Genomic DNA, 14,683 nt, shown 5'->3' with positions numbered 1-14,683 from the left:
ACATCCTATAGCTGCAGCTAGAGAAGTTCTAGATTACAAATATGAAAGGATTCTTAAAATTTCACGTGAAGTTGAGTTTGACCTTGAATAAAACAAATATTTTTTCTAATTTATAGTGCTTTTAAACGCTTATTATTATTACGATTTCTATTATATTTGCTTTATTTTCCATTTTTTCTGTTATTCGTTCTAAAGAAAGTGAAGACCACACCCTACTTAAGAGTATTTGCTTTAAGATCCGATAAGTAAATTTCTAAAAGACAATCAATTTGATAATCTCTATAATGGCTGATATAATGTCTAGATAGATTAAGAATTAAATAATCTTGCATCGTCATCAGGTAAGGTTGGAACGAATTAGCTTTATTAGAAATTGGTCAAAATAGAATAACAAGATTTGCCACAAACCAAGAACAAACAAATGTTGCGGACTAACTAAAAGCTTATAAATAATAAAATAAAACTACATCCTATTATATGATGTAATACGAAAAAAAGAATACCCCATATTGAAATTAAATTAATATACATATATCTTTCCAGTGTAAAATGATAGCTGGTAATGAATCTTTAGAGTTAGGGTGTTAAATGTCTCAATAGGGTTTTAAGCATTCATTAGGGCTAGTGAAGTTTAGCTTGTTAGGGTTAGGGCTTATTAGGTTTATTAGGCTTAATCTTTTATAGTAATTGTTAGTAAACCTACACCTAGGAGAGATTGAGTTAAAGTGATTGTAAATAAACCTTGACCGCTTTATTTAAGGTTAGGAAACATTGGCCTACTCAATTGGTCGTAAGTAAACTTGGAGTCATCGGCAGATGACCCACTCGTGCAGACAGGGGTTAGACTTGATCCGGAGTCATCGGTGACTCCAAGATTTACTATGATGCGACCGGCTGTTGCGTCTTCTGATAAACTCACGGTTGCCGGAAGACTGGTCATGTCCGGTGCTGTATTAAATCCTGAAATGTTATTTCAAGTAGGTCATCTATTATTATGTATGGGCACATGGGCTTTTGTATATTAGAAGGTTGTCAAAGATTGGAGGTAATTTAAAAAAATTAAATACTTTAATATTTAAAACAGAATGACGGAATGACTGACACACTACCACCAGCCTTATATATATATATATATATATATATATATATATATATATATATATATATATATATATATATATATATATATATATATATATATGTATGTATATATATATATATATATATATATATATATATATATATATATATATATATATATATATATATATATATATATATATATATATATATATATATATATATATATATTGTCGCATTCGGGCAAGTGTCTTCGGGGCAAACATCCAGCTCCCGGTTACGAAAGATCCTCAAGATAAGATGGCCAGACAAAATATCAAATAAAGTTCTGTGGCAAAGCACAAATCAACAGCCAATAGGTTACGACATCAATAAATGGGCATAGATTGGACATACCGTGAGAAGGGGAGAAGATAATATTGTAAAAATAGCTATGGACTGGAACCCCCAGGGAGAAAGGAAAGTGGGCCGGCCTAAGAGATGATGAAGAAAATCTGAAGAATAAGGGGCGAAGGCCGCTGAGCTCACGTGGACTAAGATAAAGAGAGATGCCCTCAATTTGCTATATATTTATCTTGCCTAGGTAGGGGGGGTAGGTACCCATTAAGTCGCTTTTGGTTCAACTATTAATTTTTGATATCCTGGTATAACATCGTTGACCTTGACCTAATTTACTGGGAATCTATTCACGAGACCGGGTGTATTTCTGATTCTTCTTGTCATAATACAACTGTTACTTACTTAAATCTATTTCTGAACCAGTATACATGTATAATTGTAAATTTATGTTTAGAACAGTCATCTAAAAACACGCTATGTTCATTCTGAGTTGGTCATTACCCCCCCCCCCCCCCCCCCCCCCTATCACCACAATTGTGTAGAGCGACATTAATATCACACCTAGGTATACGCTTGGTAGGATAATTTACCCAAAGCGGCTGGACAGAAGTAAATGAACTTGAACCCCTTCCCCCAACCCACCCCGAATTGATCTGTTAAGTACATTTGGGAAAACGTGTAATGAGATACCAAAGTACCATGCCGCCAGAATCATAGCTTTTGAAACAGGTAAAACTGTAAATATTGTTTTTGCAATAACCAGTAAAGAGGTGTGTGATCAATACAGTAATCCAACCCATACAATATCATAATGTTAAAAATGATCTTTAAAGAACACCAAAAATAAAACAGTAGCTATCTAAAAATTATAACTGGAACTGCAAGATCCATAATTTATTTATATGTAAGCTATTATTCAAAATGTTCACAAGAGAGTGGTTATTTCCCCTAGTTCGTGTGTCTTAATTAATACTAGAATACCCGTCATCCGTTGGATAACTGGGTTTCGGGGGTCATCCATCAAAAAACATCACGTCTGTCACTCAGAGGCATAGCGACCCTTCCCGGCGCCCGGGGACAAACTTTTCGATTTTAACCCCCCCCCCCCCTCCAAGATTTTGATTTTCAACCCCCCCCCCCCCCCTCAAACTTTTGATGTGCACCCCCCCCCCCCCCCACTCAAACTTTCGATTTGAACCCCCCTCAACCTTTCAATTTATTTTTCCAAACCATTTTGGCGCCCCAACATATGTCCCCCCCCCGCCCCCCCCTTCCCCCCTCCACCTCCCCCCGCCTCCCCCAAAAAAACAAACAAAAAAAACAAACAAAAAAATAAATATTCAAACATGTAAACAAACTTGACTTTTAGTAGTATATAGATTGATAGATTCTAGGAATCATTATGTCAAATTGTTTTTTTTACAAGGATTACAAAACAGATTGTGTTGCGTTAATTGTTTTGGTTGTATTGTGTGTATATTTTGTTTGTTTTTTTGTTTTGTTTAGAGCAGTGGTTCCCAACCTTTTTTGAGTGGCGACCCCCTTTTATAAAAATTAAGTGACCCGCGACCCCCATAGAATTAAAAAGCCGAAATTAGTATGGAAATTAATAAGCACTAAAATAACATTTTCTAGTAGACTTTCAATATGAACTACTCTTGATAACTGTTTTATTACCATGAGTTAAATTGCATACTATTCACTAAACATTCGCGGTTACTTTTTTTTAAAGTATTTTTTTTTGTTAACGCCAACCTATGTCATTATCATTATCTTAATTGTGTTTTTAATCGAAAAATAGTGTTGAAAATCTATTCTCGAAAAGTCAATCAATTTTACCTTTGGTATGAATGGTGAAATTTACAATATATCCAAGATTTATTTTCTTCGCCGATTTTGCAGCTTTGATAAAAATGCCCCGAGATAATCATGGAGAGTGATAATATTCTTTCATTTTCCATGAAGCTTCAGGTTATGCTTATGTAGATGTTCGAACACATCTGCTAGGTATGATACTCTCTCCAACCACTCTATGTCGTTTTAAGTATACCAAAAGGTCTTGTTTCCTTTGCATTTCCAAGAACAATTTTATTTCAGATTTCAATTAAAAAACGCGATTCACAACAATTCATTTGACAGCCAGCGCACTGTAGTGTAGAAGAGAAGAACCTCGTGACTTTATTTAGGTCTTTGCTCAGTTCTATAAAGGCTCCAGATTTTATATAATTTACCACTTATACCAGCAATGGAGTCTTGATGGCGATTGGTGAGGGCAGTGGTTAGGGAGCTAAATCTTTTCTGCTTTCTGAAAGCTCGATTTTGACCTAAACATAGAGGGTGCACCATCCGTACAAACCCTTACAGCCGTTTTAATCATCCAATTTAAAAAAAACTATTTATTTTCTCCATGCTATCTTCACAAAAGAGCAACTCTTCTTTGCTATCATATGAATGAAAATAGACAAAGACCAGCAACTGCGAACACGAACTCAAGTCTGTTGATTTATCAACTTGAAAAGCAAGCAATGGTGAAAGCTTAGTTTCAATAAAAATGTGTTATTTAACATCTATGGACATGTCTGCTATAAGCCGCTGACTATTATTATTAGAAAGATATTTGTTGCATCTTTACTGCACTGGAATCCCCAAGAATTAACTTCACCATCTTCAACATGCAGCGTTTGATGAGATTTTCTCCTATTGTGTTGTTTTTTTTTGCTGGACATTTTCTATCGTGACTTCATGTGATGCTTGCACTAATGCTGTGTTTCCTTGGTGAAAACTTCCTGTTCGATCAAGTCTCTGACGTTTGCAACTAGCTTCATACCGACGAAAGAACTCCATATCTTTTTTGGTGTGTTTCGAATGACTCGTCTCAAATGACGTTTTAGTTTTGAAGATTTCATAAACTCGTGACTGAGAACAACTTTGTACAGTACCCTTTGCTTCTTCTCTATTCCCTTTCCAGTGATGTTAGTAAAGCCGAATTTAAAAAAATTTTCTTAATATTTATGTTTTGTTTCTCATTATTAAGGTTTAGTATACCAGTTGGCGACCCCCCAGAAAGCCCTTCGCGACCCCCAAGGGGGTCGCGACCCCCAGGTTGGGAACCCGTGGTTTAGAGTGATAAATTGTTTTGTTTTATCGGTCATGTGTGATCTTATGGGATGATTGTTTTGTGTGAATTGCATGTGTGATAATTACTATTTGTGTTATGCTTGTGTGATGATTGTAATACGCTTTTGGGATGATTGTTCTTGATATTTAATGTAACCTACCCACTATTTCCACGTAAAGAACGAAGGCAGAGTTGACCGTGTTGAACGAATCCGTTGCTGAGATGCTCACCTTGTGGCTCAATGTTGTGGCAGCTTGAAGGTCGATGGCGGTCCGCACTGTGCCGTCCGCTGCAAAATAAGTAACACCGTGCCGTTAGATGACAAATGAGTGACACCGTGCCGACAGATGACATATGAGTGACACCGTGCTGACAAATGACATATGAGTGACACCGTGCCGTCAGATGACATATGAGTGACACCGTGCCGTCAGATGACATATGAATGACACCGTGCCGTCAGATGACATATGAGTAACACCGTGCCGTCAGATGACATATGAGTGACACCGTGCCGTCAGATGACATATGAATGACACCGTGCCGTCATAGTGCCGTTAGATGACATATGCGTGACACCGTGCCGTCAGATGACATATGAGTGACACCGTGCCGTCAGATGACATATGAGTGACACCGTGCCGTCAGATGACATATGAGTGACACCGTGCCGTCAGATGACATATGAGTGACACCGTGCCACCAGATGGCATATGAGTGACAACGTGCCGACAGATGACATATGTGTGATACCGTGCCGTCAGATGACATATGAGTGACAGCGTGCCGTCTTAGTGCCGTTAGATGACATATGTGTGACACCGTGCCGTCAGATGACATATGAGTGACACCGTGCCGTCAGATGACATATGAGTGACACCGTGCCACCAGATGACATATTAATGACACCGTGCCGTCATAGTGCCGTTAGATGACATATGAGTGACACCGTGCGGACAGATGACATATGAATGACACAGTGCCGACAGATGACATATGAGTGACACCGTGCCGTCAGATGACATATGAGTGACACCGTGCCACCAGATGACATATTAAAGACACCGTGCCGTCATAGTGCCGTTAGATGACATATGAGTGACACCGTGCCGACAGATGACATATGAGTAACACCGTGCCACCAGATGACATATTAATGACACCGTGCCGTCATAGTGCCGTTAGATGACATATGAGTGACACCGTGCCGTCAAATGACAAATGAGTGACACCGTGCCGTCAGATGACATATGAGTGACACCGTGCCGACAGATGACATATGTGTGACACCTTGCCGACAGATGACATATGAGTGACACCGTGCCGACAGATGACATATGAGTGACACCGTGCCGACAGATGACATATGAGTGACACCGTGCCGTCAGATGACATATGAATGACACCGTGCCGTCAGATGACATATGAGTGACACCGTGCCGTCAAATGACATATGATTGACACCGTGCCGACAGATGACATATGAGTGACACCGTGCCGTCAGATGACATACGAATGACACCGTGCCGTCATAGTGCCGTTAGATGACATATGTGTGACACCGTGCCGTCAGATGACATATGAGTGACACCCTGCCGTCAGATGACATATGAATGACACAGTGCCGACAGATGACATATGAGTGACGGCGTGCCGTCAGATGACATATGAGTGACACCGTGCCACCAGATGACATATTAATGACACCGTGCCGTCATAGTGCCGTTAGATGACATATGAGTGACACTGTGCCGTCAGATGACATATGAGTGACGCCGTGCCACCAGATGACATATTAATGACACCTTGCCGTCATAGTGCCGTTAGATGACATATGAGTGACACCGTGCCGTTAGATGACATATGAGTGACACCGTGCCGTCAGATGACATATGAGTGACACCGTGCCACCAGATGACATATTAATGACACCGTGCCGTCATAGTGCCGTTAGATGACATATGAGTGACACCGTGCTGACAGATTACATATGAATGACACCGTGCCGTCATAGTGCCGCCGTTAGATGACATATGAGTGACACCGTGCCGACAGATGACATATGAGTGACACCGTGCCGACAGATGACATATGAGTGACACCGTGCTGACAAATGACATATTAGTGACACCGTGCCGTCAGATGACATATGAGTGACACCGTGCCGTCAGATGACATATGAATGACACCGTGCCGTCAGGTGACATATGAGTGACACCGTGCCGTCAAATGACATATGAGTGACACCGTGCCGTTAGATGACATATGAGTGACACCGTGCCGTCAGATGACATATGAATGACACCGTGCCGTCATAGTGCCGTTAGATGACATATGTGTGACACCGTGCCGTCAGATGACATATGAGTGACACCGTGCCACCAGATGACATATGAATGACACCGTGCCGTCATAGTGCCGTAAGATGACATATGAGTGACACCGTGCCGACAGATGACATATGAGTGACACCGTGCCGTTAGATGACATATGAGTGACAGCGTGCCGTCATAGTGCCGTTAGATGACATATGTGTGACACCGTGCCGTCAGATGACATATGAGTGACACCGTGCCGTCAGATGACATATGAGTGACACCGTGCCGTCAGATGACATATGAGTGACACCGTGCCGTCAGATGACATATGAGTGACACCGTGCCACCAGATGACATATGAATGACACCGTGCCGTCATAGTGCCGTTAGATGACATATGAGTGACACCGTGCCGACAGATGACATATGAGTGACACCGTGCCGTTAGATGACATATGAGTGACAGCGTGCCGTCATAGTGCAGTTAGATGACATATGAGTGACACCGTGCCGTCAGATGACATATGAGTGACACCGTGCCGACAGATGACATATGAGTGACACCGTGCCGACAGATGACATATGCGTGAAACCGTGCCGACAGATGACATATGTGTGACACCGTGCCGTCATAGTGCCGACATATGACATATGAATGACACCGTGCCGACAGATGACATTCTGCTGACAGATTGTCCGGACGACGAGCCGTACCTGCACCAACTGTGAAGTACCCGCTTGATGGTGTGGAACTGGAAGAAAACAAGATGGCGTCACCGTCGGCATCCGTGTAGGCCACGGTGTAAATGTTGCTGTACTGGGGTGTACTTGTTGCAGTCACGGTCACTGTGGCGCTCGCTGGATGGTATAGAAATGTACGTTGTAACAACTTGACTAGCAAATAGTGTAACTTTTAGTCAAACGACTAGAGTATAACAATTAGTCAAACGAATAGCGTTTAAAAACAAGTCTAACAAAGAGTCTAATTGATTTTAAAACTATGAGTTGTAAGATTGTGATTTAAAACTTACTAGGAGAAAATGTAGGCGCTGTGTTGCTGGATGCTATCACGTTAAGAGTTCGTCTATTAATGCTGCACAAGAAATGTCGCATATAGTATGTTAAGTAGCAGAATAAATAGTCGCCTATTTATTTAGTATTTAAATAAAAAATCAAAGTTTAGTGTTAGAATGAAGAGTCATGTAAATGTTTAGTATTAGAATAAAAAGCCACTTAATGTTAGCTTTGCTAGTGAACCCTAAAACAACTGAATACATCGAGACTAATCCGCACTAATAAAAAAAACTGCAAAAAATAGGGATTGTGATACTGCAAAAAAAAAATGAATAGAGAAAGAATCGTAATACTACAGAAAAACATCAAATTTGTACTTTTCTTTCATATTTTTACGATTTTTCAGTAACCGGAAAAGGTACTTTGATTTATTTCCGGTTTCCAAAATACCGATAACTTGAGCACCTTTCGCTCATTCTTCAATTTAGCTTATTCCCTCATCCGTTCATTCGTTTATTCGTTCGTTCATTGTTTTTTAAGTGTTCATTCACTTATTCGTTTATTCGTTCTTTTGTTCGTGGAGCTATTGTACAATAACAGTGATGGGTGGAGCTATTGTACAATAACAGTGATGGGTGGAGCTATTGTACAATAACAGTGATGGGTGGAGCTATTGGATAGTAACAGTGATGGGTGGAGCTATTGTACAATAACAGTGATGGGTGGAGCTATTGGATAGTAACAGTGATGGGTGGAGCTATTGTACAATATCAGTGATGGGTGCAGCTATTGGATAGTAACAGTGATGGGTGGAGCTATTGTACAATAACAGTGATGGGTGGATAATAACAATGATGGGTCGTGCTAGTGGCCAATGATGCGTATAGTTTGGGGATGTTAGGGGTGAAGCTATTGGCTGATGCAGCAGCGGATGTTAGGGGTGAAGCTACTGGCTGTTGCAGCAACGTACTGAATGTACTTACACGTTGTTGTTGCTCTCCTTGCATGTGACTCGAACTGGGTACGTTGTACCAGGGGTTAGGTTTACGCTGGCGTCGTAATACACATAGTATCCTGCACAAGCGAATGTAAAGGTGAGGGCAAAGTTTAATATTTGTAGAGTTGTCAGGACAGACGTTCATGTTACTCATGTTTTCTATTTACATGTTGCAACAAAAAAAACAACCCCAAATTGCCCGGAATTTGACGATCGGTTGTTGAGCTGAAAATGTTGAAGATTGTTATTAAAGGTACAACGTCAAAATGACGAAACAGCCCCGTCACAAACTACACCTTAAAAAGGGTTCAATATATTGGTTCCCATCAATGGGGGTTCCCATTATATTGACTCACGACATATTGGCTCCCGACAAATGGGCTCACAACATATAGGCTCCAGACAAATGAATCGTTCGACTTTCGACATAGACGTAACTATTTTGTCCAACCCACCAACCACACGCAGTTCCTATCTCCACTACCACCATAACCTTTTTAAATGCCTAAATGAAAAACTTGTTAATGAACCAACAGCAATTCATAAAAAAATCGAGTTCTTAAAAATTAAATTTCACCAATTTAAAAATTTTGATTTTTTATTTACAACCGCGAAGATCTGTTGCTTAAAAGCAAGTACAGAAGTATTAAATGTATGATATACATACATGTATTATAAAACCATCTAGAAACTAGAAAAAAATTTAGAACTAAAACTGACATACATTTTTCAAAGATTTTAGCTTAGATAAATGGACCGAAGTAATGGTAGGCAAATTACAAAACTTGAGTGCTTGAAACTCGAAATGTCCAATACTCACCATCGTCTGTATTGAGCCAGAACGTCGCAAAAGGTCCATTGTTGACATCTACGAGACAGGTGCAAATGTCGCTTAATGACGCTGGAACACAGTTGACCTGAGTCAACAGATCAGGTTAGGTGAGTGAACGGTCAAGTGAGTGAACGGTCAGGTGAGTGAACGGTCAGGTGAGTGAATGGTCAGGTGAGTGAATGGTCAGGTGAGTGAATGGTCAGGTGAGTGAATGGTCAGGTGAGTGAATGGTTAGGTGAGTGAATGGTCAGGTGAGTGAATGGTCAGGTGAGTGAATGGTCAGGTGAGTGATTGGTTAGGTGAGCACTTACTTTACTGTTAAGTTTATACAACGTCTTAGTTGTAGCTGGTATTGTAACACTACTAGGACTAAACACTGTGTAGCTTGCTGCCTGTTTGAGGAACATAGAAACGCATGTTTCATGTATATATACGTAGATATATACTTATGCTAAGTATATATATCTATATATACAACTACATTTACACCTATATCTATATCTGTATGGTTATATATATATATATATATATATATATATATATATATATATATATATATATACTAGACTACCCGTCATCCGTTGGATAACTGTGAGTTTCGGGGGTCATCCATCAAAAAACATCACGTCTGTCACTCAGAGGCGTAGCGACCCTTCCAAGCGCCCGGGAACAAACTTTTCGATTTGAACCCCTCCCCCCACCCCCCGCAAGATTTCGATTTGCAACCCCCCCCCCCCCTCAAACTTGATGTGCACCCCCCCTCAAGATTTCGATTTGCAGCCCTCCCCCAGTAGTATATTAGGTCCCTTTTGGTTAGCATGGGTGAAGGAGCCATGGGTGAGCAGGAGCAGGAGCAGGAGCAGGAGCAGGAGCAGGATGCGGAACAAAGGATATATAGTAAAATACTCACCCACCTGGCGGATGGTGAAGGAGCCGGCGGGACAATGAGATATAGTAAAATACTCACCCACCGGGGTGAGGGTGGGTGAGGGTGAAGGAGCAGGCGCAGGGTGAAGGAGCCGCAGGCGCAATGACATATAGTAAAATACTCACCCACCTGGGTGAGCAGGTGGGTGAGGGTGAAGGAGCCGCAGGCGCAAAGGCATATAGTAAAATACTCACCCACCCTAGGGTGGGTGAGCAGGTGGGAGAGTAGGTCACAAGGTCACCACCGGTGACCTTGTGACGTAATTAGTAACATTATGACGTAATCATTGACCTAGTTACGTAATTTTAATGTGTTTTTTAATTAGTTTTAATGAGTTTTTTAAATTTTAATTAATTTTTGACCTAGTTACGTAATTTTAATGTGTTTTTTAATTAGTTTGAATTTAATTTTTAAATTTTTAATTAATTTTATTAACGAGTTACGTAATTTAATGCGTTTTTTAATGAGTTTGAATTTAATTTTTAAATTTTAATTAATTTTTGACCTAGTTACGTAATTTAATTACTTTGATTGTATTTTTATTTTGTTTAATTTGTTTGTTTACTTGTTGTTTAATTTAATTACTTTGTTTATATTGTGTAATTTTTATTAACGAGTTACGTAATTTGATTATTTGTTTATATTGTGTAATTTTTATTGACGAGTTACGTAATTTGATTATTTGTTTACTTTTTAATTATTTTTATTTTGTTTATTTTTAATTTTATTTTATTTTATAATTAGTTAAATTATTATTAACTAGTTACGTAATTTGATTTTAATTACTTTTGTTTATTTATTTATTTGATATATTTCTTTTCTTTGTTGTTTAATGTTGTTTATTTATTTGAATGTATGTATGTTTTAAATAAAAGACTAACACTAGCATGTACTAGAACAGTCTTTGTATAGGTACCATTCTTCAACACAACGAACGTTACAAAAATAGAACATCCATTAAAGATAACGATCAGCCACAGCTGTTACGTATCGACCCGCCCGCGAAGTTTTCTCACCGCTGCCCGTTTTAATGGGAATGTATTGATCGCAGCCGCTGGCCCATCACACCTAATTAAATTTTTGTTATGCTTCACCGAGTTTCCCCCGAGCGGTTGACAGCTGTGCAACAGCTGTTGTGCGACAGCTGGTGGTGTAATTAGGTTGAGCAATCGGACATTACCTTGTTGGTTTTCTAGTACGCGTATGCTACACGTATATACACACACACACACACAATCACAGAAACTAACTTTCTTACTTTTATATTAAAAGACAAGTATGTGTTATTGTTTTGTTACTTGTCCCCGAAAGTTATGTAACTCGGTATCCTGTATAAGATGTATGACTGGAAGCAAAATCAACCATTTAAAACGATGGATCCGAGATGGAAACATCCCTTTACCGCTCTGATCGCTGGGCCAACTGGGAGTGGTAAAACAGTATTTGTCAAAACCTTTTTATCCCAGGTGTCAGAGATGCTGGATCCGGAACCCGAGGAAATTTATTACTGTTACGGGGAGTGGCAACCTTTGTTTGATACCATAAAGAACGTTCAGTTTGTGGAAGGTCTTCCTGACTTAGAAAATGGATCAATGGGGGATGGAAAACGTCGACGTCTAGTCGTCATCGATGATTTGATGGCGGAAACAGATGAGCGAATTACAAAATTGTTTACGAAAGTGAGTCACCATCGTAATATTAGTGTCATGTATATTGTCCAAAACCTATTCGGGAAAAATAAAGAACAAAGAACCATCAGTCTCAATTCGCATTACATAGTGTTGTTCAAGAACCCTAGAGACGGTTCACAAATTACAAATTTGGCAAAACAAATGTATCCCGGTCGCGTTTCGTATGTCCAGGAAAGTTTTAAGGACGCAACATCGGCCCCTCATGGTTATTTGTTGATCGACCTTCGACAGGAAACACCGGATAATCTGAGATTACGCAGTAGTATCTTTTCTTACGAGCAGCAAGTCGTTTACGTCCCGAAATAAAAGCAACCATGTCTGAGTCGGTAAAACAACAAGGTGAGATGTTAAGGTTTTTGGCTCGGGCCAAACCACCCGCCGTGAAAGCCGTTGTCGAAAATGCTACCCCACAACTCGTAAAAACGTTATGCGAGTGCTGTCACAATGTCTTAAAAGGCAACGTTCCCCTCACGCCCGGTCAGAAGAGTCGTTTGCGTCGTCACAAAGTGAACTTGAGACAACTTACCAAAAAGTCATTGACCGTCAAAAGACGAAAGCAAATTTTGCAGACCGGTGGTTTCCTAGGTGCTTTACTCGGACCAGTTCTCGGTGTGCTTAAAGGTGTCTTGGGGTTTTAAAGATGGCCAGGAAAATGCTTTTAATGGATCCTCGACTATTAGAGTCTATGCAACAAAAAGCATATGTGCCACCCGATACACTCAACGATAGTCTACGGCTTTTGGATATGCAAATGGAACATATCTTAAATAGGGAAGATTTGTCACCACACGACAAAGTGAGACAATATCAAAAGACACTACAGCTCTACACGACGCGACTTAGCGATTATAGAAACAAGTCCCTAGGATTAGTCGATGTGAAACCATCCACCGTGAATACCCCAACGACCGAGGTTGAAAAACCACAAGAAAACATAACCGAACCTAAAAAAGAAACGATAGACATAACAGAATCTGAAACTAAAACGAAATCCGGCTCGCCTGACTCTGATATTCACCCCTCGAAGAAAACGAAGACACACGTAGAAAAAACACCACCCTCGAAACGTACCAGAAGTAAGAAAACTAAAACAAGCACTACCAAATGGGACGCGTGGGAAAAAACCAAACACTAAAAAGACATTACTATGATCCTAGTAGACCAGGTGCCTACGGCGGCGTGTTTAAGCACCCTGAAATTGGAACTAAGAAAATTAAAGAATGGTTAAGTCATCAGGATACCTACACGTTACATAAACCTCTTCGGCGACGCTTTCAGAGGCGCGCCACCATCACCGGTGGGATAAATCACCAGTTTCAAGCGGATCTTATAGATATGCGCATATTACGAAAGTACAATGGTGGTGCTTCTTACCTAGTGACCTGCATCGATGTGTTTAGCAAATTCGCCTGGGCGATTCCGATAAAGAAAAAAACGGGTAAGGCTCTAGTGGAGGCCGTACGTAAAATATTTACTACTAGAAAACCTATAAATTTTCAAACAGACAAAGGTAGTGAATTTGTCAACAAGACATTTTTAAAATTTCTTAAAGATGAAGGCGTTCATTTCTTTACCACTGAGAATGAAGATATTAAGGCGGCTATAGTTGAGAGATTCAATCGAACATTAAAAGAAAAAATGTGGCGGTACTTTACAAAAACAAATCGTCTTCGTTACATTGATGTCGTAGACGACTTGATCACCAACTATAACCACTCGTACCATAGGAGTATTCGTATGGCCCCTGTGAATGTTAATTTGTCTAATCAAGAAAGGGTCTGGAATACTTTATACGAACATGGGGACATTACTTATCGAAAAGTATTTAACGAAGGTGATCGTGTACGGATCGGCCAAAGCCGAAACACGTTTAAAAAGGGTTATACCCCGTCGTGGACGGAAGAACTGTTTACGGTGAGCCGCGTGAACGCGACAACGCCTGTAACATACGTCTTGAAAGATGATTCAGGTGAAGAAGTGAAAGGTTCGTTTTACAAAGAGGAGCTTCAGAAAGTGGGGGACAAAAAAGTGTACCGCGTCGAACAAATTATACAAGAAAGAAAGGGTGTCGGTGGTAAAGAGTATTTAGTCAAGTGGTTCGGTTATAACCCTTCATTCAACAGTTGGATTTCAGCTAGAGACATTTCGAAATATAAAGACTAGGGATGGAGGAAACGGTAAAAAGCCTAAGTCTGGATGACCCCGTGTTGGAAGAAACGCTCAGACCGTTCGGTGGGATCGAGGTGAGACCCAGATCCACCACGTCTTCTATCGGTTCGACCATTTCGAGTTGGTTCGGTAGACTAAGGACACGACCGGAAATCGTTTTCATCTCTCAAATGTTGGTTATATTTGTCGTCATTGCT

At 40.1% G+C, this 14,683-nt stretch overlaps 1 protein-coding gene across 5 annotated transcripts in view; it reads right to left on the bottom strand.

Moving 5' to 3' along the window:
- Nucleotides 1–14,683, bottom strand: part of LOC131951866 (protocadherin Fat 1) — a 47,999-nt gene that overhangs the window by 19,430 nt on the left and 13,886 nt on the right. For all 5 annotated transcript variants that reach the window (XM_059314284.1, XM_059314293.1, XM_059314275.1 and 2 more), the window contains 7 exons: nt 10,010–10,090; nt 9,687–9,783; nt 8,853–8,943; nt 7,887–7,948; nt 7,570–7,713; nt 4,698–4,826; nt 781–960 (listed from right to left, as the gene is read on the bottom strand). In XM_059314284.1, the coding sequence (XP_059170267.1) occupies nt 781–960; nt 4,698–4,826; nt 7,570–7,713; nt 7,887–7,948; nt 8,853–8,943; nt 9,687–9,783; nt 10,010–10,090 (784 nt within the window). The remainder of the gene's footprint in view (nt 1–780; nt 961–4,697; nt 4,827–7,569; nt 7,714–7,886; nt 7,949–8,852; nt 8,944–9,686; nt 9,784–10,009; nt 10,091–14,683) is intronic.

This window comes from Physella acuta, unplaced genomic scaffold (genome assembly GCF_028476545.2).
Source record: "Physella acuta isolate Inbredline_101_S28 unplaced genomic scaffold, ASM2847654v3 ptg000067l, whole genome shotgun sequence".
NCBI lineage: Eukaryota > Metazoa > Mollusca > Gastropoda > Physidae > Physella > Physella acuta.
The sequence above is the reverse complement of the archived record's forward strand: the minus strand, read 5'-3'. Positions and strand labels throughout refer to the sequence as shown.